General features: G+C 38.0%; 1 protein-coding gene across 7 annotated transcripts in view; it reads left to right on the top strand.

Moving 5' to 3' along the window:
* The window catches only part of lrch1 (leucine-rich repeats and calponin homology (CH) domain containing 1), a 124,496-nt gene that overhangs the window by 77,835 nt on the left and 23,828 nt on the right, over nt 1-22,833 (top strand). For 2 of the 7 annotated variants that reach the window (XM_051958834.1, XM_051958830.1), the window contains exons 10-16: nt 955-1,025; nt 1,895-1,981; nt 2,564-2,638; nt 3,377-3,413; nt 5,503-5,619; nt 7,119-7,191; nt 8,784-8,906. In XM_051958834.1, coding sequence (XP_051814794.1) covers nt 955-1,025; nt 1,895-1,981; nt 2,564-2,638; nt 3,377-3,413; nt 5,503-5,619; nt 7,119-7,191; nt 8,784-8,906 — 583 coding nt within the window. The remainder of the gene's footprint in view (nt 1-954; nt 1,026-1,894; nt 1,982-2,563; nt 2,639-3,376; nt 3,414-5,502; nt 5,620-7,118; nt 7,192-8,783; nt 8,907-22,833) is intronic. The other 5 variants (XM_051958836.1, XM_051958833.1, XM_051958831.1 and 2 more) reach the window with 4 other exon arrangements.

The following is a 22,833-nucleotide window of genomic DNA, read 5'->3' as shown; positions in this document are numbered from 1 at the left end:
GAAGCAAACTAACTAATAATAACTACAAACTCATAATAACGCACAAATAAAAATAAAAATCACAGCCAACCCTGAGCGTTAATCCTGCTGTCAGGTTCATTTCGTCGTGTTTGTCAATACTTTTCAATCCTAAATATACATTTTTTCTTTCAAATAATGACAAACATTTGTAAAATATTTAAAAAACTAAATTAGAAAATTGAGAGTTCAGTTTTAATTAACTGAAATTGTGAGTTAAATCTAATTCAACAGCCCACAGCAGGACAAACTAAATCAAAAAATTCAAGATATGTGCATTGAATGGAAAATGTCACAGTGATGTCTGACTCACGTTCGTCTGTATCAAAATACAGCATTTATAAAGTCATATATGGGATGTTTTTCTATATTTAAGCCCTGAGCTTGTGTCTTTTTACACACATTTTTGTAATTATTTGCATATATTCTGCTCCTAAATATATTTTGAGAATGTAAATACCTGATAAAAGCCTTTCTGTTGTGCAACAGATTGAAAATGTTACATGTCTGATCCCTAATTAAACCTTCTGTATCAAAAGCCTATAAAGGTTTGTGAAATGTGGAGGGTTCTTTCTGCTATATCCTGTAATACTCTGCTTTAAAATGAATATTAACAGCTGTATAACGATGGCTTAGGTGTTAAATTACGACATTAATTTATATTTGTGTCAGTTTTTTTGGTGCATGATAGCAGATAGGTCATTACAGCATAAAACTAATATTAAATAGTGTCTTTTCATCTAATTGTCTTTAAGAAACAAGTGAATATTGGAGGATGGAAGCAGCAGATAAAGACAGAAAGTCTCTCACAGTGTTCTTGTTGTACAGAGGAGATGACCGTAACGTCTCTGAATTCTGTCCAATGACTGATTGAGTCTGGGGGTCATGTGACGGCTGCAGATGTTGTGTCCTGATGTGTGCCTTTTGTGTTTTCAGGGTCGGACGGCGACGGACTTCGACGAGCCCCTCAGGATAGAAGAAGACTCACACTGGCCGACGGAACAGACGTAAGCTCATCTAACATTTAGATTAAAAGTGCGTTGCTGTTTTTGCCTATTTGCACTTTGAGAAGGACTACAGTTTGAACTCCAAATTGTCAAACACCTGACAAAGTTTAGAGTGTTTTTTTTAAAGGAACGTGTTGTGAACTTTTCTACTTTCCTCCGACCTGACAGATGAGTTCCTTGAGCTTTTATTATCCAAGTTTGCTCCTAAATGTCTGCAAAACAAAGCAGGAATTTAAGGTTTTTGAGGAAATTTAGGGTTAATTCCTGGATTTTAGGGTTTCAAAGGTGGTTTATTTCTTGCCAGGATGCATCAGAACAGTACTTTGTGTCCAAAGTAGCAGATAAATGTGAATGAAAACACCACTTTCTGGTGAATTAATTCAGTTTTATAATAATATCACAATTTTTAGAAGATCCTATGGAGCTCAGAGGACAGACAGAGCATGTATCTGCTATTTGTTCTATTTTACTGCTTTTTTTATTCATTAACTTTTCTTCTGTTAGCTTCAAACTAATTAAAAATTATTCCTTTATCGGCATTAATGCGGTGTAATAGGAAATCAGAGCCTAATAAACCACTAAAAATGACACTTGTTGGCCTTCCATCTACAGTAACTGGTCTAAATGATGTTTGAATGTTTGTTTTTAATTTTTTTTCTCCATCACCTTTGATTTTCTCCAAAATCTACTTATTTGTTCTGTAAAATGTCGGTTTCTACTTTCTTTGTGTTTTACTTTTTCCAGTTTTCTAATTTCTATTGTATAAATAGTGATTTCCACGTGTTTATGTCCTGTGACTGGTGGTTTTGCAGCACTCTGGCAGATCGATTAGGGGATGTTTCTACAGTTGTGCGTCTTTGTGGTTTCAGGTCCAGAGTGAGTCGGAGCAAAGAGCTCCACATTGACATGATCAACCAGCTGAAGGAGGCTGTGGAGCTGCTGCAGGACCCCAGCAGGTGAAGAATGCAAACTCAAAGCGGGAATTTACAACATAGTCCAGTGTCAGACTGTTTCAATGAGGACGACAAATCTGAAACCAAAAATGTCCTTTCAAACGTACATTTCTGCATATTGACACTTTTCTGTGCTGTTGTCAGCTGCATGAGAAAAAAACAGCAGATAAAATAAAGTTAATGCTCAAAATAGTAATATAAAGCAGCAGAGGTTTTGGTTACTGGTCAGAGTCAGGACTTTATATTGGAGTGAAAAATGAGAAGCAAACAACGCATTTTAAAAGATCGACGTTTTTAGTCAGGCTATTGATTGATTTCATGTATTTTGTTTAAATTTCTCTATTTATCCACTTAATTATATATTTTTAATCTATTTAATGTATTTATTTCATTTTAATAATGTTTGACTTCTATTTTCATCTGCCTTTTATTTTAATGGCAGACATTTTATTCAATTTTTTTTCATCTCTTATTTTATTCATCGTCACCCTCATTGAATGTGTCATTATTTTGTAATATTTTTAATTCATTTTTATTTATTTTTAATTTCTTAATCAAAGCTAATGCTGTACTTTTGTGCAACAGAGTGAACACGGAGGATGATCTGTCTGGAGTCCAGCTCTACCCGGTGGAGATGGTCACCGTGGACGAGTCGCTCAAGTAAGATTCCTGATTATCATTTCTTTATACTGTGATTGTGCAAAATCCAGTTTCTGCCGGACAACTGCACAAACCGGATTATCAAAAACAACCCACTGTGTCCAACACCTACTTCTTGAGGGCAGGAAACTCTTAAAAGTCTCCGAGGCAGCTTTAATCCAAAGACAAGGGAGGCTTTTATTTTGTAGGAGCGGAACATAAAATACAGTAAAATCCGCATTAGTGTATGTTGCCCAACAAATCCAGTCTCAGAAAGCTCAGAATCTTGACATCTGACAGTTTTTCACAGTGTTTTATTCAAGCAGCTGTAATTTTTTACTATTCAGTTATAAAATTTAGTGGAATTATTTCCAAAAATGGTTACAAAATATGACTAAAATGTTCACAGTGAACTTACTGGTGAAAATGCTTGAATTGCGTGTGGTTGGAGTGTCCAAGAAAAACATATTTTTTTAAAAGTGTAAGTGGATTTTTTTTTACTGTAAGATCTGCTTATTTGTTATACTTTATCCACATTATGTTCTATGTACGATAATAATCGATGTGTAAATACTAATTGCAAAGTAGATTTTTCCCACTTTTTTTGAATTTATTTTTCAAATTATAAATTTTTGAGGGCATTTCTTTTATGTGTTGTCATTTGAGACAACTTCCTTCACTATTTACGAGATTTTTTTTTAAATTTCTTAAATATTGACCTTTGTTTCTTTCTTCATTTTATTTCCTTTGTCTTCTCAGTGGGCAGGACAGCGACGACGGCGCCACAACACCGAAGGTACAGTCGGCACAACTTTTTCTAACTCTGACAACAGCAGAAAAAAACAGCAGACTGTCATCAGCGTACATGATAATAGCTGACATCAGGTTGTAATGATAAAGAGAAAACCAACAGGCTGTCATCAGCATATGTGATATGTTTAATAATTTCTTCAGTTTGTTGCATTGGAGGCTTGAACTTGAAACAGTCCGTTTACACTTCATTTAGCATCACATAGCTTCCCCCTTAATTATTTAGAGAATTATTTAGTTGATTCATATATATTAGGAAAAATATAGCAGATTTAGAGACAATCCCATCAAATTGTTGCATTTTCTGTACAGCAAAGCATCTGCAGTCATTGCTGTTGGCTGGTGTCTGTTTTCTTTGAATTACTTCTTCTTGGAGCCTCAAAGTTGGACATTTTAAATCCTGCACATCGTGGCTTCATATTCAAGTATGAATCTCTGCAGAGTGGAGCAGACTCCAAGTGGGACCAGTTAGCAGCAGCGAGTAGTGTGAACCTCTAAAAGTCGAGTCTAAGAGGTTAAAGTAGCAATGTCTTTATCAGAAAACAGAAGTGAGATCTTACAGCTGTACTAATAACTGAACACAGCACAGTTTGTATCTCAATAGTATGTTTAATGGCTCAATTGATATGTCTGGATAATTTTTAGATTCAGTGGCTTTACACAAATTACAAATACACTTATAAACATGTAAAAGCGATTATAAAAAGACACTTTAGAAGTTACCTGGGAATCTTCAGGTTTTTGTGTTTTCAGGATTTAACTTGTAATAGCTAATTTAGCGTATTTATGTCTATAATGTGAAGAAATATTGGCAAAAAAATGTGTTTTAGTTTACAATAGATGTGTTTTGTATGTATTTCAGGCAAATTTTCAAGTATCGTACCGAATTCTTTTGAAATTGGTGACAAAAATTGCAAAAAATTGCAAAAAATGCTCACTTGAGGCAGTTTTTAAAAAGAGTCAAAACTTGTAATTCGAATAAATTTGAAATTAGCATGACAAGAAAAATGACTGATACCAGCTGATATTAAAGTGTAATTATAAAATAATGAAGAAAAACATCCTTTGAAGGATCTATAATTTACTTATCTTTTTGGTTATTATGTTCTGGCATTCCAAAACTTTGCTCAGAATTCACAACATAGATCTCAGTGACATTAATTACCCCCAATGACTCAAACCAAGAAGGAAATTAAGCTGATAATTTAGGTAGCACCAGGATTCTTGTTGTTTTACACTGATGACCGTTAAGCAACATTTTCTCCCAGTAATGTGATCCTAATCTTTTTTTGTATGTATTTCAAGCAAATTCTGAAATATCATGCAGAATTCCTTTAAAATTGGTTGCAAAATGGAAAAAAAAATAGCAAAAATGGTTAGATGCTAATTTAGGTGGCACCATAATTCTTGATGATTGATAAACACCTTACACGATCCTAATCTATTTTCTATGTATTGTAGGCAAATTTCCAAGTGTTCTGCAGAATTCCTTCAAAATTGGTGCCAAAATTGGAAAAAAATAACTCCAAGTGACTCAAACCAAGAAGGAAATGAAGCTGCTAATTTAGCTGGCACCATGATTCCTCTGTTTTTACAGTGACGACTGATAATTACCTGAACATTTTCTCCTAATAACATGATCCTAATCTCCTATGATAACAGGCCCTCAAATTGCTTTTAATACAATGGATTCAATATGTTTCTGTCGAGACTAGAACTTCAAGATTTCAGATTTTTTATTTGCCATTTATGCGCAAACAGACAGTCAAGACACATAGGAATTCTTGTGCCGGGTTCTCTTGGAGAAATAAATTGAACACCCATCAAAACAGGAAGTACCAACATTTCCAAAACAAAATGCTATAAGAGCAATAAAAGATAAGATACAAAACATGATGAGTACATCTGACTGCTAATGCTAGAACTAGGAGCTGCCTCCAGTCTGCAGAGATTCTCCTCTCTGGTAGCTGTTTCTTAGTGCTTGGTAGAACTCTAAAGTATTTTTTGTGCCCTTAGAAATGTAAAGTAAAGCCTGTAAGTGTGTAGAAAGCCTAAACGTCTGATGCGTTCTGTAGCAGCGCATGGATGAAGGAGGCTATGAGTTCCAGAAGAAGAGACAGATGATTCTAGAGAAGGCCAGGTTTGAGGCCCAGCTTGCATGCCGGGAGTATGAATGGCATATGTCGCTGCAGGTAAACGTAGCTCCGGATCAGGCTCAGAGTTCGCCTCAGTCGTGCTTCCCGGTGAACCGACGCTCTTTTTTTTTTTTTTTAAATTTACTCGTGTGTCTGTTTGCTGTGAGTTCAACCACGCCGAGCTTTTCGCATGTTTCTCACATGTGAACGGGGTGGAAAAGTGTCCCTTTATGGCTGTACGTCGGTCCGAACCCTTCACCAGTCACTCTGCCATCGTCAGAAATGACTAGTTTGGAAAAAAGCTGGGTTGAATCGAGCGTACACTAGTGGCTGGTGAATATGCAGTCTCCTGTCCTGCATGTCAGTGTGTGGAGATTCATCTGCAGACATGGCTGTTTGTGTTTTGTTTGTTTTACATTCAAAGCTGTCGCAAGATTACCAGCAGATTGTTGTTTTTAAGCTATCTTCTCCTGTGTTCCTTTAATTTTTAATATAATACCGACAAATGCTTCAATCGTAACCTCATTCTGCAGATAAAAATAGAAGCCATGACAGGAACACTTCTGCATTTTAGTTTTGATATTCCTCTAATACGGTGGATTTTTATCGTCATAACGCAGCGAAAGGTGGTTTGGCAGCTCTTGGATTTAGCAGCATCTGTAAAAGAGCACAAAGTTAATCTGTGTTTGTATTTAAATGAAACCAGCAACATAAGAACTAGAAGTAGAGATTTGTAGATGAAGGCTAGCCTAGCTGTTTCCCCTTGGCTTCCAGTCTTTATGCTAAGCTAGGCCAACTACCTCCAGTAAATACCAGCCTGCATTTTTCAGTGTTTTACGAAGAGATTAAAGAGGGAAAGAAAGCAAATAGTTTGCCCAGATTGGCTCTTATAATGTTTAAAAAAGTAAAGAGAGCAAGTAAATAGCACTAGATTCTCGGAAAAAGAGAAAAAAAAACATGTAGTTTGTTCACTAATTTCCCTGCTTGTTTGTGGCTACAGTTTACATCTTTTTAACAAATATGTAAAATGTAAAAGTCATGTTTGTTTCCTAGATTCTCAACCGCAATAACAGCATTAAAGTCAAATACACAAAGCTGAAATTAACCTGTACCGTAACACTGTGGCACGGTGACTTCATAATTCAATATTATTCTAATCTGAGTGTATTCTGTCAACATTTCTGCACTATACGTGCAAGAAATGCAGCTTTAAATGAGATAATCCTGCAGGGAAATCTCTGCAGGAGTCGATTAGACAGTCTTTGAAAGAGGACTATCAAGTTGCAGCTCTCTGTAGTCTTAAAGTGTCTCGCTGGCTCCGGATCATTGTTGTATTTCTCTGTGTCTGCTGGTTATATAAGCTGAGTGATGGCTGAAGACAGAGGAGGCGGTGGAGTGTCTCTCAGGCCACTAAACTGGTGTTTTAAAGCTTCGTCAGTTGTGTTTGTGTGTAAATCTCTGTGGGGTCTTCTGTAAAAATTTGTGTGTCTTGACATGAAGCAGAGAGCTCCAGCATCTGATAACTTACAATGTTTGCTTCATTTCTGTTGCTGCAGCGAGATGACAGGTCGCCTGGCAGTGGACATCCGTCCTTCTCCAGCCCGCCGTTCGGACTGAAGCCCCGCTCAGGTGAGTTTGGGTCGGACACCTGGAACACCACGTCTACAGGTTAACGCACTGTTTTTAAATTCATGCTCAGGCTGCACAAAAATGATGAAAAACTGCACTGTATCACGAATGTACGGAGCCACTGAGTTCTTCTACCTGGAAAAATGACTTGAATGAAGTCTTTAAAAAAAAAATCAGATTTTGATGAAATATTTGCCTTTATGCTGCAGGATTTCACTGATCTGCAAACTATGAATATTGCACCATTTATACCCTTTTGCAGTGTCAGTTCAAACCAATTAAAGTTCTGTTAGAGTCAACACAAAATTAGGATATTTAATGGATAAGAAAACGTGTATCATCTTCCATTTTGCAATCAGATCATTGTGCACTGCAGAACTTCAGAATGATAGTGTAGAATAGTCTGCTGGCCCTCACCATCATTCTACAGAATTACAGATTGATAGTGAGGCCCAGCAGACTATTCTACACTGAAGAATTAGAAAACGATCGTGTAGAATGGTCTGCTGACCCTCCCTATCGTTCTGTAATTCTGCAGAATAATATTGAGGTGCAGCAGACCCTTCTGTATTTTTCCAAAACTTCAAAATATGAATAATGCATAATGTCTACCTTTTGCAGTGTCAATTTAAACCAATAAAGGCTCATTTAGAGTCAGCACAAAGCACACAAAATTAAGATGTTGAATGGTTAAGAAACCTTTGTCATTTTCCCTTTGGCAGTCAGACCATTCTCCACTGCATGATTATTGAATAATAGTGAGGGGCAGCAGACCATTCTACATGTTTTCAAAACTTAAAAATGTTAATAAAAACACGCTGAGCTACAGATTAACAACTGTCTTCACGAATTTCCACTGACAGAGGAAAAACATAAACTTTTAAAAATGTTTTATTTGTTGTTTACATCATGTTGACGGAACAAAAACTGTAATTTAGCTTTAAAATAAACAGTGTCTATATGCATTGTAGATCTAAAAGAAGGCAGCAGTCGTGTTCAGTAGCTCCATGGTCTCTGCTTGTCTGCTTTGGTCGTAGAATCGTAGCAAACTTCATGCTTTTGTACAGTCGGCGACCATCCGGCTTTTTGTTTTTGCTAACCGTTTGCCAGTGTGTTGCTAACCGCTAATGAAGCTAACATGATGCTAACAGCACGTCAGGTTGATCTGTACTGTGAAATGCCACTAATCTTTATTTTGTTTTGTGCTGTTTTGTGTTGTCATCTCATCGTGTTCCTCCTTTTTCACCTCTTTCTGATTTACTTTCCGGCTCTTTTTCTCTCCGTTTCTCCTGCATGACGTCAAAATCACAAACACATCTGATGTAAACCCGCCTGCATATTTTGGAATCAATACTGGCCTCATTGATTCTCTGCCTACCGATCTTTTTTCGGAACGTTCTCCTGGTGGTTTTTTGATGTTTATCGGGGTGTTTTTGTTTCCGTGGAATGAACTCTTGCCTTGCTGTACTTGGTGCCCTCCACCCCACCCCCACCTCCTCCTCCCTCCACCTCCTCCTCCCTCCACCTCCTCCTCCCACCACCACCCTCACGCCCTCACTTCCTGCGTCTCTCTGACCACTTCCTGGTTGTAGCCCCGCCCTCGCTGCCCTGCTCGCCCCCTTCTTCCTGTCTCGACCCCTCCCTCCTCCCACAGGCCTCGCCCTTCCATAGAGATACAGCTCGTAGCCATGACGACGGAGGCATGAACAGCCGCGGTAGGTCCAAACTTTACCCGCTAACCGGCCGCATGACTCACATCTGGATTCAAACTGCTGCAGCTGGAGTTTGTTTTCTCCGCAAAGCAAACTAATTTCCAATTTTAAAATTTTATTTCCAATTATAGTTGTCTGAGCCTTAGAAGATGATTTTTTTTAAAAAAGATGTCTGTAGTAGAGCTGTAACGATTAATCGATTCGTTACTGTTAAATTTATTGGCAACTATTTTGACAATCTACTCATTGGTTTGAGTTGGGTTTTTTTGGAGAAAAAAAAATTTTCTTTGCAGCTTTTTAAATGTGAGTTTTCTGGTTTCTTTCCTCCTTTATGGCAGTAAACTGAATATCTTTACATTGTGGACAAAACAAGACACCGATCAATATTTTTTCACCATTTTCTAACATTTTATTGACCAAACAACCAATCAGATAATTGAGAAAGTGATCCAAACTTCATTTACTGACATATATGACAAAAATTGGTATATTTATTAGCCAAAATCCACAAATTTTTAACATATTTGTTTTATTATTATTTTTTGCTTTTTTTTGAGGTCTACATCACATTAATTTAATTCACATCTTTATAAATTTGTACATCTATATATATATATATATATATATATATATATATATATATATATAAAACTTTCCAAATAACTGCACTTCATTTTCTCTTAAAAGGTTTTTATCCCGAGCTGTAAATGTTCCTGTCTGAGCCTTAAAAGGTGTTAAAAAGTCTTACATTTATTTTATTAAAGTCTAAAGTGTTTTCTCGTGTGGAGCTGCAACAATTAATCAACTCATTGCCAAATATTTAATTAGTCAAAATAACTTTTTTTTGGAAAAAAAAAAGAAAAGATTTCTCTGATTGCAGCTTCTTAAATGTGAATGTTTACTTGTTTTCTTTCCTCCTCTGTGACATTAAACTGAATATCTTAAAGCTGTGGACAAAACAAGACATTTGGCATCCTGGCCTTTTGGAAACACTGATCGACTTTTTTCCAAAAACTAATCAATTAATTGCGAAAATATAAAATCATATATGACAGAAATGTATACATTGTGCATACAAAATCAACAAATGCTTAACATATTTGTTTAAAAAATGACTGAAAGACTGAATTTATTTTCAAAATTGTTGCTAATTAATTTTGTCTGCTTAGATGATTTGTCATTATTGTTACTTGGCTAATCCATATATCCACATTTTGCTGCTTTTTTGTCTGCATCACATTAGTTTGATTCATATATTATGAAATACGATATCTAATTCTAAATTTTATGTAGTTAAAGATAATTGCAGTTTGCTCTCCCCCTAAAGATTTTTAGCTTTAATTTTTAATCTCTAACTTTTTGTAGCTCTTCTTGCCTGAACCTTAGAAGGTGTTAAAAAAATCTTTATTTTCTTAAACCGAGTCAACAATTAATCAGTTAATTAACAAATGTTTAATTAATCATCCATTGGTTTGAGTAATTTTTTGGAAAAGAAAAATTGAAATTTCTTTGATCGCAGCTTCTTAAATGGGAACATTTTCCGTTTTCTTTCCTCTACAACATTACACTGAATATATTTAAGCTGTGGACAGCACAAGACATTTGACATCTTCAAAAAGAGTAAATGTTATCGTTTTTTGGTTGAAAAATATCTGCGACATACACTTTTGTTTTGCATGTTTTCCTGTGTTGTAAATTGGTGAATCCACACATCCATGTTCAGCTGCTTATTTGGATTTACTCACATCAATTTCGCTCATATCAGTGGGAAATATTACTATAGATGGCTGGAAATATGATGTTGAAACGACTAGTTGCAGTTTATTTTGTCCCCTGCTTCTTTTCACGTCACTTTAGTAGTGAAATGTGTTAAATTACACTCTATTTGACATCAGAAAGTTCATCCTAGCTGGCTCACATAAGCTTTTCTCTGTCTAACTATTGCTTTCTTTGACGACCAGTTTCAGCGGTGACTTTATTAATTTCGATTTTCTTGCTGAGTTAGATGCTAAATATGAAGCTACAGCTGAGATTCAATTAGCTGAAGGAAATGCATGAATTATTCTTTGGTAAGCACAACTTATATTAGCTGGAGAACCTTTGGAGTCTTTTAAACTGCAACTCCCCCTGCTGGTGTGAAGGAGCACAGCAACACCACAAGCTGCTTTTAATTTGAAATTAACTGGCAGCTTTCTCTTCGGCGCTGCCACTGTGTGTGTTTTCTCTGCCTCCAACCACATGTTGGAGTGTTTTACCTTAGCGGTGTGTGTCTTTTTCTGTGCGCGTGTCTATGTGTGTGTGTGTTTTTGTGCAGCAGCAGACTCTGATCAAAGAGCAGCTTCGCCACACTCTGCTTTCATCTCCAGCTGCGTGTGGTGGCTGCAGACCCATGTGGTAAAACTTAGATCTGTGCACATGTTGAAGCTCGACCCAGACGTGATAAAGTGAGTGTGTAAAGATCCTGAAAAGGAGTAAACGTATGGCTCGTTTGAACTTTATATTCACTGGCATGAATGCATAATACAAGCTGTTAGAATTGTAAAATATTAATGGAACCTGAGACCACGAGTATACATACTTCTGTTTTTGCATTTATCTTGAATTTAATGCAAGATTTTCCTTTAAAAAAGTCTATACATTTCAGAATTTCTTGGTTTTTGTAAGACTTGTGTCGACTCCACAACCTGATAATCCACAAAACACGACGTGACAATGTTCCACAGAGCTTCTAGTCATGTCTGGACTTGGTCTTCGAGTGTCTCCAAACATTTTCATTTGGGTTAAGGTCAGGTGTGTGCGGAGGAAAGTCCTTGACTGTCTGCACTCTTTGTTCTTTGGTCTTTAAGTCAAAGTTTTGAGGTGTGTTTGGACTCCTGCCACAGGATGAATCCTTAAGCACAAAGATGCAAACCAGTGTGGAACATGTTTTTAAGGACTAGAGTGCTGCTTCTTTTTGTTTAAGGTGGAATTTGTTGACTGCAGGGTCCAACTCCAGCGTAGCATCCACCCCCTAAAGACCGGTATACTCAACGAAGCATGTTCCACTGTAGATTTGATCCCCTATGGTCCCATTAAGTCACTTTCCAGGGCCGTTTTAGGGCAGCCTGAACCTTTTAGCATGTTCCGATCTTTGCATGTTCCTACTCCTGAACGGACGCCTGTTGACACCACAGTTCAAACCTGCTGCATCACATGTTTTAAAAACTGCAACCTTGTCATTGACCTTGCCTGGTCAGTTATCGTGGCCGTTATTTGCCATTTTTCCCATTATCAGTATTTTTGTGGGCCAATTATTGGTAAAGTAAATGCAGTACTTCAGGTGTCTCTGTCTGTCGTCACTCTGTGGTCTCAGAAATGTCTCTGAACAACAAACACAAACCAGGAAGTTAGCTTCTCTCATAGTGGCTAATGCTATGCTAACAGCTAGCGGCTAAGTTAGAAGGCAGTCACAGATGAACCTGAAACAAAGTCTGGAAAACAATAATTAATAAAGCTTTAAGATCTGGGGCCTCATTTATAAAGCTTGCGTAGGCACACAACAGGGCTAGAAAGTGGCGTATGCCACTTTCTATGCAAAGGTTGTGATTTATAAAAACAAACTTGGCGTGAGAATGTGCGCACCGGTTCGCCAACTTTGATTCTTGATGCTTCCTTACGCACAAAACAGGGCATTAATCACAAACTTTGCGTAGAAAGTGGCGTACGCTGTGTACGTTGTGATTTCTAAAACAAACTTGGCGGGAGAATGTGCGCACCGGTGCGCCAACTTTGATGCTTGCTTAAGCACATTTTGGAGACAGAGGGAACGGCAGTGCCGGAGGATGAAGTGGCGAATTGAAACCAGATTGATCTCAAACCTTTATTGTCATCACATATTAGACTTGTAGAGTCGGATAATCATAAACCCTCATTGTTGTAGATGTTCATATTGTGCGCCATTCGGCCGACGACTGTATTTGCAGAACTATGTTCAAATATTAACAGGGGCGGATTGAACGTTATTGCATTCGGTCGTTTGACCGAAGGGCCGGTCCACATCTGGGACCGGTGCGGTGATCTTTATTAAATAATTTTGTTTATTGATCACCCGGCGCCCGTACGGCTCATCGGGGAAAACAGAAGACCCATTTGTAGGGGTCGTCTCCGACGCAGTGGCTCGGGTTCGATTCCTGCCCGCGGCACTTTTATGCATGTCTTCCCCCTACTCTTCTCCCCATTTCCTGTCACTCCTCACTGCAACTATCACAGTAAAAAAGGCAAAAAAAAAGTAAAGAATTTTGTTTATTTATCCATATGCGGCCGAATGGGATGAGCGTCCAACCATTAATCAGCCCTGTACAGGCACGCAGGCACACATGCTTCACACCACAACCCCTGAGTGAAAATGAATTTGTCTATGTGAACCGAAAAAATGCACATTCAATCAGTGTACAAATTATTTGTACATCGGACATGATCATAGCAAATTTAGTGGCAGGATGGCCTGGGTCAACACATGACTCATTCATCCTGACGCACAGCACTGAAAAGACTGCCGGCCGGCGCTGCGTAAAATGCCGTGGATCAGCAGCTTATTTATATACAGATACATTCATGAGTTACTTTGCATTGACCATTCATGGTAAAATGTGGGTGTGTTGTGGGCAGAATGTGAGGTGGATCCACCTGTGCAATCTTCCAGCTGGTGTGTGATTTATCAAGAAATTGCATGCAGCTGTGCTTACGCAAAGTTTTATAAATCAGGGGCGAGGGGCATACGCCCTTTTCGTATTTTCGGCGTACGCAAACTTCAGTATGGATCCTACGCAATGTTTTATAAATGAGGCCCCTGGACCTTAGTGAACGATAAATATGACAAAACTGTGAAATATTAAGAAAACAGAAGAACACCATTATGAAGATTTGTTCAGTCAATTTAGAAAAGTTTTTAGTCGTTATGGAGAATCTTGACTCACTTCTTGAGTTTTGAGTCATTTCAGAGAATTTTATGTCAGTTCATCTAAATTTGACATTTTGGAAACATAAACAGAGGAGATAATTTAAACACTTTTTGTTTCCGTATTCAGTTATCATCCGAGTCTTTATTTAGCAACTTCTGCAGCCAACTAAGCTCGATGTTTTGAGTGTCTGGTCCTGTGCTCAGTTGTTTTTGTGCTTTGAATGTGGCAGATCCAATTTTAATATGCCTATTTTAAGTACTTTTTTTTAGTATTTCAGTCTCAGAATTGTTTGTTCTCGCTTCTGTTGTCTTGTTTCCCGTCGTCAGCGTCGTGTCAGAACTTCAGAAAACATCAATTTTATTGCTCCTGCTGCACTGTCACGACGCCCCGCATGTGTTGCACATTAGAAGGTCTTAAATCCAACCATCAGACAGCCGGAGACATCGAAGGCCATATTAGGAGAGTCTGATCCAGTTGTGTGTAACATCTGCACTATGAATGAGTCTGGCTTTTGTCTGTGCACGTTTGGGTCTATTTTTAGCGGCTATATTTTAAGTGTTAGATAATGGTCCCTAAAGGACTATCCTACTTCCTCTGGAGCAGAGTCCAGGATTTTAGATGAATCACAGCCGTGTGTTGTACGTCTGTGTTTGTGAGGCTGTTTCTGCCTTAAAACTGACTTTTACCATGCTCTTTGAGGGTTTAGGTTTGGGTTATTCGCTCAGTTGTGATGGTTAAAGTTGGGTTAAGCAATGAGGGAATGTATTATGTCATCTAGAGTGTCCTTGAGTCAGTTGGTCCATAAAAGGCTCTGAACTGTTCACACTCTCCCTGTAATGACTTCTGAATGTTAACAAACTTCACTCAGACTTTCTCAGTTCATTGTCAGTTCAGTTAATTGTTTTAACTTTGAATATTGGCTCATTGTTGACCTTTTTGGGTTTAAGCTCTAGTCAGAACTCTGGATCTTGAGTGGTTCAAATGACCTTATAATAGCTTGAACATTCAGTGCGTCCACCTTTATAACTGCTGTAGATAAAAGAACATCCTTAGAGCAACGTTACCGAGAACATTAAAGAGCCCATGTTCTTTTTTCTTTTATTTTTTTCTTTTTCCCCTCTAGCATGTTCTAGCTCTGCTGTGAATGTAAAATGAAACTCAAAAATCCAAAAGTCCACACCATTAGGACGTATTTTCTGTCTGAAACTCTTCGTTTGAAGTTCAGGCATTACTTCTGTCACTTACCTACATCATCATGTAATATATTTACGTAACTCCTGCCAAGCAATTTAACCCTCAAAGTTGTTTCCATTATTTCCTCACTAAAGCTGCTTTTCCTCGAACTATGTCCGACTCAAAGGTTCCCTAACCCTATGTAACAAACGTTATCTCACCTTCTTCGATCTACTTGACTAATCAGAACAAACAGGGCATTTTAGAAGGGTGGTCTTCAAGAGACAGAAGCTAAAACGGAGCGTTTCAGACAGAACTTCAGTCAAACTCTTGGTAGTGATTGGTTCAAACAGCCATATAGTAATTCCTCAGAGCTGGAACATTCAGTTTGTCTACCTTGAAATCTCCTGTAGATGAAAGAGCATGTGTTATGGCTTTCCTGTGCATGTTTATGTCTGCAAACATCCACACCAACCGGAGTCATTCTCCCAAAAAAAAAAAAAAAAAAAAAAATTCAGTTTCCGACCTACCAGAAACGCCTCGTTTGAAGTCCAGGCTTCACTTCTCTCACTTATTTACATCATCATGTCACACATTTCCATAACTCCTGCTGAACAGCTAGTTTGATCCTCAGACAAAGTTGTTTCCATTAATTCCTCACTAAAGCTGCATTTTCAAGAACTATGTCTGTGTTCTTTTGCTCAGAGATCTGAGTTAACAGTTTATAACAAATGTTACCTCATCTTTTTTGATCCAGCTGACCAATCAGAACAGACCTGGCTGTGTAGGAGGAGGTGCTTTAAAGAGACAAATGCCAAATGTACAGTCTGAGGAAAATAATATGTTTTTGAACATTAAATAATGTAAACATACTCTACTAAATCCCAAAAATGGTATAAATTTTAGCATCTGATTTTTTTTGTGTGCATTTTGAAAAAGGTTTAGTGACAAAATCTAAAACCAGTTTTAGTTGGTGACACTTTAATCTAAATTTTGCATTTTTTATCATCTATTTAGACTTTTTAAAAAATCACGTCAGTTATTCTGAGCCAGAAACTGTAAAAACAGTTAGTTTAGTTCCCTGAACTACACATACATGATGCACTGTTACGAAAATGTAAAACATATCTAAGCCTGAAATTGTAATACTTAATTACACTTTATTTTTCATTTCTTTCTTCATGTCCCATAGAAAAATTGTCAAGAATAAACAATTTGCAGTTTCTGTAAAAATAAAAAAAAATTAGCCTCTTTAATTTTAGCCTAGTTTTCATTGATGACATTTTTACACGAGCAGTTTAAGGCCACATCTGCTTGTATGAATCCACGGATGCTGCAGCTCTCTGGAAAAAAAATGTGTAAAAACGGTGATTTATGTGTTCAATTCGACTTAGCTCCTGCCTTAAAATACGACTTTTTCTCTAGTTTGTTAGTTTTATCATATAAAATAGATTGTCAGTGAATATTTTTCATAACCGCTTTTATTGACAGAATCAACACGGCCAAAAAAATACAATTATGAACCTGTAACTGAGCTTAACGTGGGCACTTTAATTGACTTCCAGCTAGCTCAGCTAACTGGGAGCGCAGCAGTATGTTAGCTTGACGTTTGTGTGATGAAACATTTTCGGAGCGTTGATGCTAAACTTATATATGGCAGGTTGTTGTTGAAAACTTTTCTGGTTTGTACGGAACATTACAGCCTCATAGTGTTGCTGTACTTTTTTACTCACAAAGAGTTGAGCTGCTGCAGTAAAGAGCAGAGTTTTGCTCGTATAAATCAGTTCACATCAGCCCGAGGTAAAAACAGCGATAAAAACATGATTTTTTTTTTTCGTTTTCGATGTTCTACAGAAACTCCCCCTGTGAAGTGCTGTGTGTTTCTACTGTACATGAGCGGCTTATGTGTGATACGATTATGACTAATGGTCTGTAATGGGTTCAGGCCTCAGGGAGAGCGACATCACGCCGCCATCATCACTTCTCCTGACCTCATTAGCAGCCAATCGTCACCCTGAGAGTGTGAGTGGAAACGAACTGTGTGGTCAGTCATTCAGCGTTTGTATTTGTAGGCATGTGGTTACTGGGCTTTGTATGTAAAGTATCTTATTTGTGTGTGTTTTACGCTGGTCTGCAATACTTCAGAGGAGTGTCTTAAAGCTCATGAACACCATTAAAACATTTTAAAATACACTAAAACTCCGCTGTGATGCAGGCAGATGACAAATCTACACATTGTTTGACAAAAAAACATGTTGCATCGAATATTGTTCCCAAAGCTACAGCTGAAATTAATTAATAATGACATTTTATATGCTGTAGCAGCACAAGGAAGCTGACAGGAGATATGGTAACCCTCTGAACACCATGTCTTCTTTAAAATAAATCACCAAACGTGCTTCTCTATTTAGAACCATAAACTGTAAAACACACATGATTGTCTAAGTTTCAACTTTCCAGTGTTCCTTGAACTCCACATTTGTGATGCACTGATATGTCACAATTAATTTATTCTACACGAATACCTAAAATTTGTCAAAATGACTTGAAATTTATCCAGAATTACTTGAAACATGTTCTCAAATTACTAAGAATTGTAATAAATGGGAAACAATGTCGTAAAAGACTCAGAATTTTCCCAAAATAAGTTTAATCATGTCCTAAATGACTCAAAACCCATATACATTCACATGTAGTGCATTTGAAACAGTTGAATTTTGAATTTATTGTGTATTTTTTAAAAACATAATATACCCTGTACGTTCCATGGGTTCTTTTGTCCATATAAAGAGAAATTATAACATTTTTTCTAGCATTGTTAACATCATGAAGCTTTATTCTCTATTTCTAATAAATTTTGTAATGTTGTCATAAACTTATATTATTTGGCAAATATTTCATTTTAAGGCTTTTTATAAAAAACATAAAATTAAACATATAGCAGCATTATTTTTGCTGCAAAAATAGCATTACTATGGTGCTTTATAGTTTTAGAACTTTACAATATATAAAAATTTGCCAATAATGAACAGTTTGCGCTTACGAAATTCTGTAAAAACCTAAAAATTCTTCACTCTTTGTTGCAACTGTGAAGCCATCAGTGGCTCATCACCAACAAGTGGTCACATGACAAAAATTAGGAAAATACAGAGATAAATTAAAAATACACTGCTCAAAAAAATTAAAGGAACACTTTTTAATCTAAGTATTGCATCAAATCAGTGAAACGTGGGATACTGATCTGGTCAAGTAAGTAACTGAGGAGGTTTTTAGTCAGTTTCAGCTGCTTTGGTGTTCATAAAATTAACAACAGATGCACTAGAGGGGTAACAATGAGACAACCCCCAAAACAGGAATGAGTTTACAGGTGAAGGCCACTGACATTGTTTTCCTTCCTAATCTTTTCTGACTGTTTTTCACTAGTTTTGCATTTGGCTAGGGTCAGAGTCACTTCTGGTAGCATGAGGCGATACCTGGACCCTACAGAGGTTCCACAGACAGTCCAACTCCTCCAGGATGGCACATCAATGCGTGCCATTGCCAGAAGGTTTGCTGTGTCTCCCAGCACATTCTCAAGCGCATGGAGGAGATTCCAGGAGACAGGCAGTTAGTGTAAGAGAGCTGGACAGGACCGTAGAAGGTCCTCAACTGATCAGCAGGACAGGTATCTGCTCCTTTGTGCATGGAGGACCAGGATGAGCACTGCAATAGCTCTACAAAATGAGCTCCAGCAGACCACTGATGTGAATGTCTCTGACCAAGCAATCAGAAAGAGATGTAATGAGAGTGGTCTGAGGGCCTGACGTCCTCTAGTGCCCGCTGTGCTCGCTGACCCGCACCATGGAGCTCGGCTGGCATTTGCCATAGAACACAGGAATTTGCAAGTCCACCACTGGTGCCCTGTGCTTTTCACAGATGAGAGCAGGTTCACCCTGAGCACATGTGACAGACATGAAAGGGTCTGTAGAAGCCGTGGAGAACGTTCTGCTGCCTGTAACATTGTTCAGCATGACCGGTTTGGTGGTGGGTCAGTGATGGTGTGGGGAGGCATATCCATGGAGGGACGCACCGACCTCTACAGGCTGGACAATGGCATTCTGACTGCCTTTAGGTATCAGGATGAAATCCTTTGATCCATTGTCAGACCCTACATTGGTGCAGTGGTCCTGGATTCCTTCTGGTGCACAATGCCCAGTCTTATGTGGTAAGAGAACTCATGCAGTTCCTGGAGGATGAAGGAACTGATACCATTAGCTGGCCCCCATGCTCACCTGACCTGAATCCAATAGAACACCTTTGGAACATTATGTTTTGTTCCATCAGACACCATCAGGTTGCTCCTCAGACTGTCCAGGAGCTCAGCGATGCCCTGGTCCAGTTCTGGGAGGAAATACCAGGACACCATCCATCGTCTCATTCAGAGCTTGTCCCGGCATCGTCAGTCATGCATACAAGCACATGGAGGACATACAAACTACTGAATACCATTTTGAGTTGCTGCCAAGGGATTTCTGCAAGATGGACCAGCCTGCCACATCAGTTTTTCACTTTGATTTTGGGGTGTCTTGAATTTAGCCCTCCTGGGGGGTTGATAATTTTCATTTCCATCAAACAATGTGGCACTTTTCATTCCTAACACACTAACCAGTCCATATCAATGCTAATATCCAGTTTGTTTTCCCCCCACATTGAAATACGATGTTTTTTTAAAAGTGTTCCCTTAATTTTTTTGAGCAGTGTATAAATACTAAATTATCTCACAGTATGTAGAACCATTTTTTTCAAATATCGGTAACATCTGTGAGCACTTGGGAAAAATAATGCGCAATTTGAGTCAGTTTTTGTAAAATAAAAAATCAAAGAAATGTAGTTTTCTTTTTTAGAATTTATGACATTATGAGTTTTATACTGCCCACAGAGTTTTATCTACTTCTAGTCATTGTTTTTCTGTTTCCATAGAGGTACATGACTTTATATTGCAGTGAAAAATGAGCCAGAGTGAATAAAAATGTGACTGAAGCTTAACCTAACAACAAATAAATAATGCGATATTAGAAGAATTAATGTTAAAGCTGCATACATTGCCCTACCTTAAACTGTAGAAAGCATATGTGTGAAGCTGCCGGCCGCTGTGTCTGGGAGGAAATTGAACCTGTGACTTGAACCGTGGCTGCATTTTGCTCTGCCTGCAGATTCGTACAGAAACTCATATCTCAGAGATCTCAGGGTCGAAACAAACAGTCTGCGCTGTGAGAAAGCCTCTCGTTCTCACACACAGGTTCATTTTCAGCCAGATCAGCTCCTGGATCTGAGATATTATCTGTCAGCTGTTGCTGTGCAGGGAAGGGGGGAGGTAGAGAAGCAAGGTGTTGCTGTGGTGATAATCCAGTTTTCACTGGAAAAAGATGCTAAATAATGTCCAGTTTCGTGCTTATTTTCAGGAAAAACACTGATAAACATCGTTATGATCATTTCCCCCGCTGTGCCCCACTCCAGTACTGCATTTTAATTGTACTATGGAGTGGTTTTCATGGTGTTTTGCAGGTTAGTTCACAACCGCATCAGTGCATTTTATAGTTTTATACTAAGAGGAAATATGAACTCCCATGTCGGTGTTCTTCCTGCTTGCATTCATTATTCAGTTGAGGGTCATTAAGGCTGCGTGTCCACAAAGCTGAAAAAGCTCCAAACATTAATCTGAAAACGCCCAGCTGGGAGAGTTTGGAGACGCTTTTCCAGCCGAGACAGCTTGGCTGCTAGAAGCTGCTCCAACTGCTGATACATAGATATATATTTCATTGATCCTTTGCAGGAAATTACCCCACATATACCACTAATCATAAAACATTCAGGCACAAAATCTATTCACAGTAGTATTAAATTGCACTGAAGGAAGTAATAAAATATTTCTAATATTTAATATGCAGGGTAATTAGTATACAGTGTGCAAAAAGGCAAAAAATATATGCTATTTAATTCAATATACATAGAAACGCAACAGAATCAAGGTAGCAGCATTTGGCAACAGTGAAAAAGGACAAAAAAGAAAAATGAAACTAGGAGGACAAAAATGAAAAACCTCCAGCAGAACCAGGCTCAGGGAGGGCAGACATCTGCCTCAACCGGTTGGGGTGAGGGTGGAGGACGGATAGAGCAGGATATGTAATGTAAAAAGTGTAGTGTGTAAAAATGACTTAAACTCTCCAATGCTGATTCAACTACATGTCCATGACACAGTGTTACTTTGAAAAAGTAACCAAATCAGAATAATTTACGACTTTATTCTTCACATCGCATATAGAAATTTGCCAAAAATAAACAGTTTTCACTTACAAGATTCCGTGTAAAACAAAACAATTCTGGCCTGCTTGGATCAGCTGTGAAGTCATTAGTCAATCATCAGCGACCTGCAAACATGTCACAAAAAATCTGGCAGATGGGAGGCAAGTGTGGAGACAAGTTAAAAACACAAATAGTAAAATATCTATTGTAATTAAAACTACAGTTGTTTCAGTCTAGGTAATATCTATTAGTGCCTGAAAAAATGCTCAACAAGTTGAGTCCAGGTTTTTTTCTATTTTTGACCAGCACTTGGTGATAGTGAGAAGAACCCCCCCCCCCCCCCCCCCCCAAAAAAAAAAGTAAGTAAGCGAAAGTACTAACCACTACTCCACTGTGCAGCCCAGTAGGATAGCAGACATGTAATAAAAAAATGTGTAATGTGCAAAAATGATGTTTAAAAATCTCAACTGAAAATTGTCTACGAATATACACCATCGTTCAAAAGTTTGGGGTCACTCAGACAATTTCATGTTTTCCATGAAAACCCACACTTTTATCCATGTGCTACCATATTGCACAAGGGTTTTCTAATCATCATTTAGCCTTTCAGCACCATTAGCTAACACAATGTAGATGAAAATGTTCCTCTGTACCCCTATGGAGATATTCCATTAAAAATCATCTGTTTCCAGCTAAAATAGTCATTTACCACATTAACGATGTCTAGACTGATTTCTGATTCATTTAATGTTCTTCACTGGAAAAACGACTGCTGTTCTTTCAAAAATATAGTTAGTGACCTCTCACTTTTGAATGGCAGTGTATGTACAGAAATATATCTCTAACATCTGTGAGAAAAACAACGTTTGTATGCATTTTTTCATGTCAATATTCTGGTGGTTGAGGACGTCATCTAGAACAAACAGAGGAACAGCAGTGTTAGCCTCTTCTCCGTTGTTGTTCAGCACTTGTTTTTAAGCATCTTGTAAAAACGTAACACTCTCATTGCCAACAGCTGGAAAAAGTACACTGGAAAAACCACAACTTGCACTTTCTATCCTGCATCCAGCTGACTGGGGCAATTAAGACACCAAAAGGGAGTCTGACAAATTAATAAATGCGGTGAAACCCTGTTGAAAGTCCAACAGACTGTTTGCAGCTGAAAACGTGTGGCTAATAGAAGATAAAGGCTAACACTGAATCTGAAACTTTCATTTGTTCAAACAGTCTGCAATAGCAGTAAATGGAAACCAGAGAGAATATTTGTTGACTTCATGATGTGCACCCAAATCCTTCACTCCACTGTAATCCCGGCACATTTTGCATTAATTACTCAGGTTTCACGTCTAATTAAACAGAAGCTAATGAACCTCGCTTCATTAATCCTCCAGTTACCACAGTTTATTTATCTGACATGCGACGCTCACAGCTTGTTAATCCGACCAGAGAGGACTTTCCCTTCCCACCTGCTGAGCGGTTTATCTTCTCGTCTTCGGTTCTGCAAGTTCTTACATTCAGTGAGAAGAATATTTGTG

Source organism: Acanthochromis polyacanthus, chromosome 14 (assembly GCF_021347895.1).
Source record: "Acanthochromis polyacanthus isolate Apoly-LR-REF ecotype Palm Island chromosome 14, KAUST_Apoly_ChrSc, whole genome shotgun sequence".
In the NCBI taxonomy this organism is placed as follows: domain Eukaryota; kingdom Metazoa; phylum Chordata; class Actinopteri; family Pomacentridae; genus Acanthochromis; species Acanthochromis polyacanthus.
The sequence above is the reverse complement of the archived record's forward strand: the minus strand, read 5'-3'. Positions and strand labels throughout refer to the sequence as shown.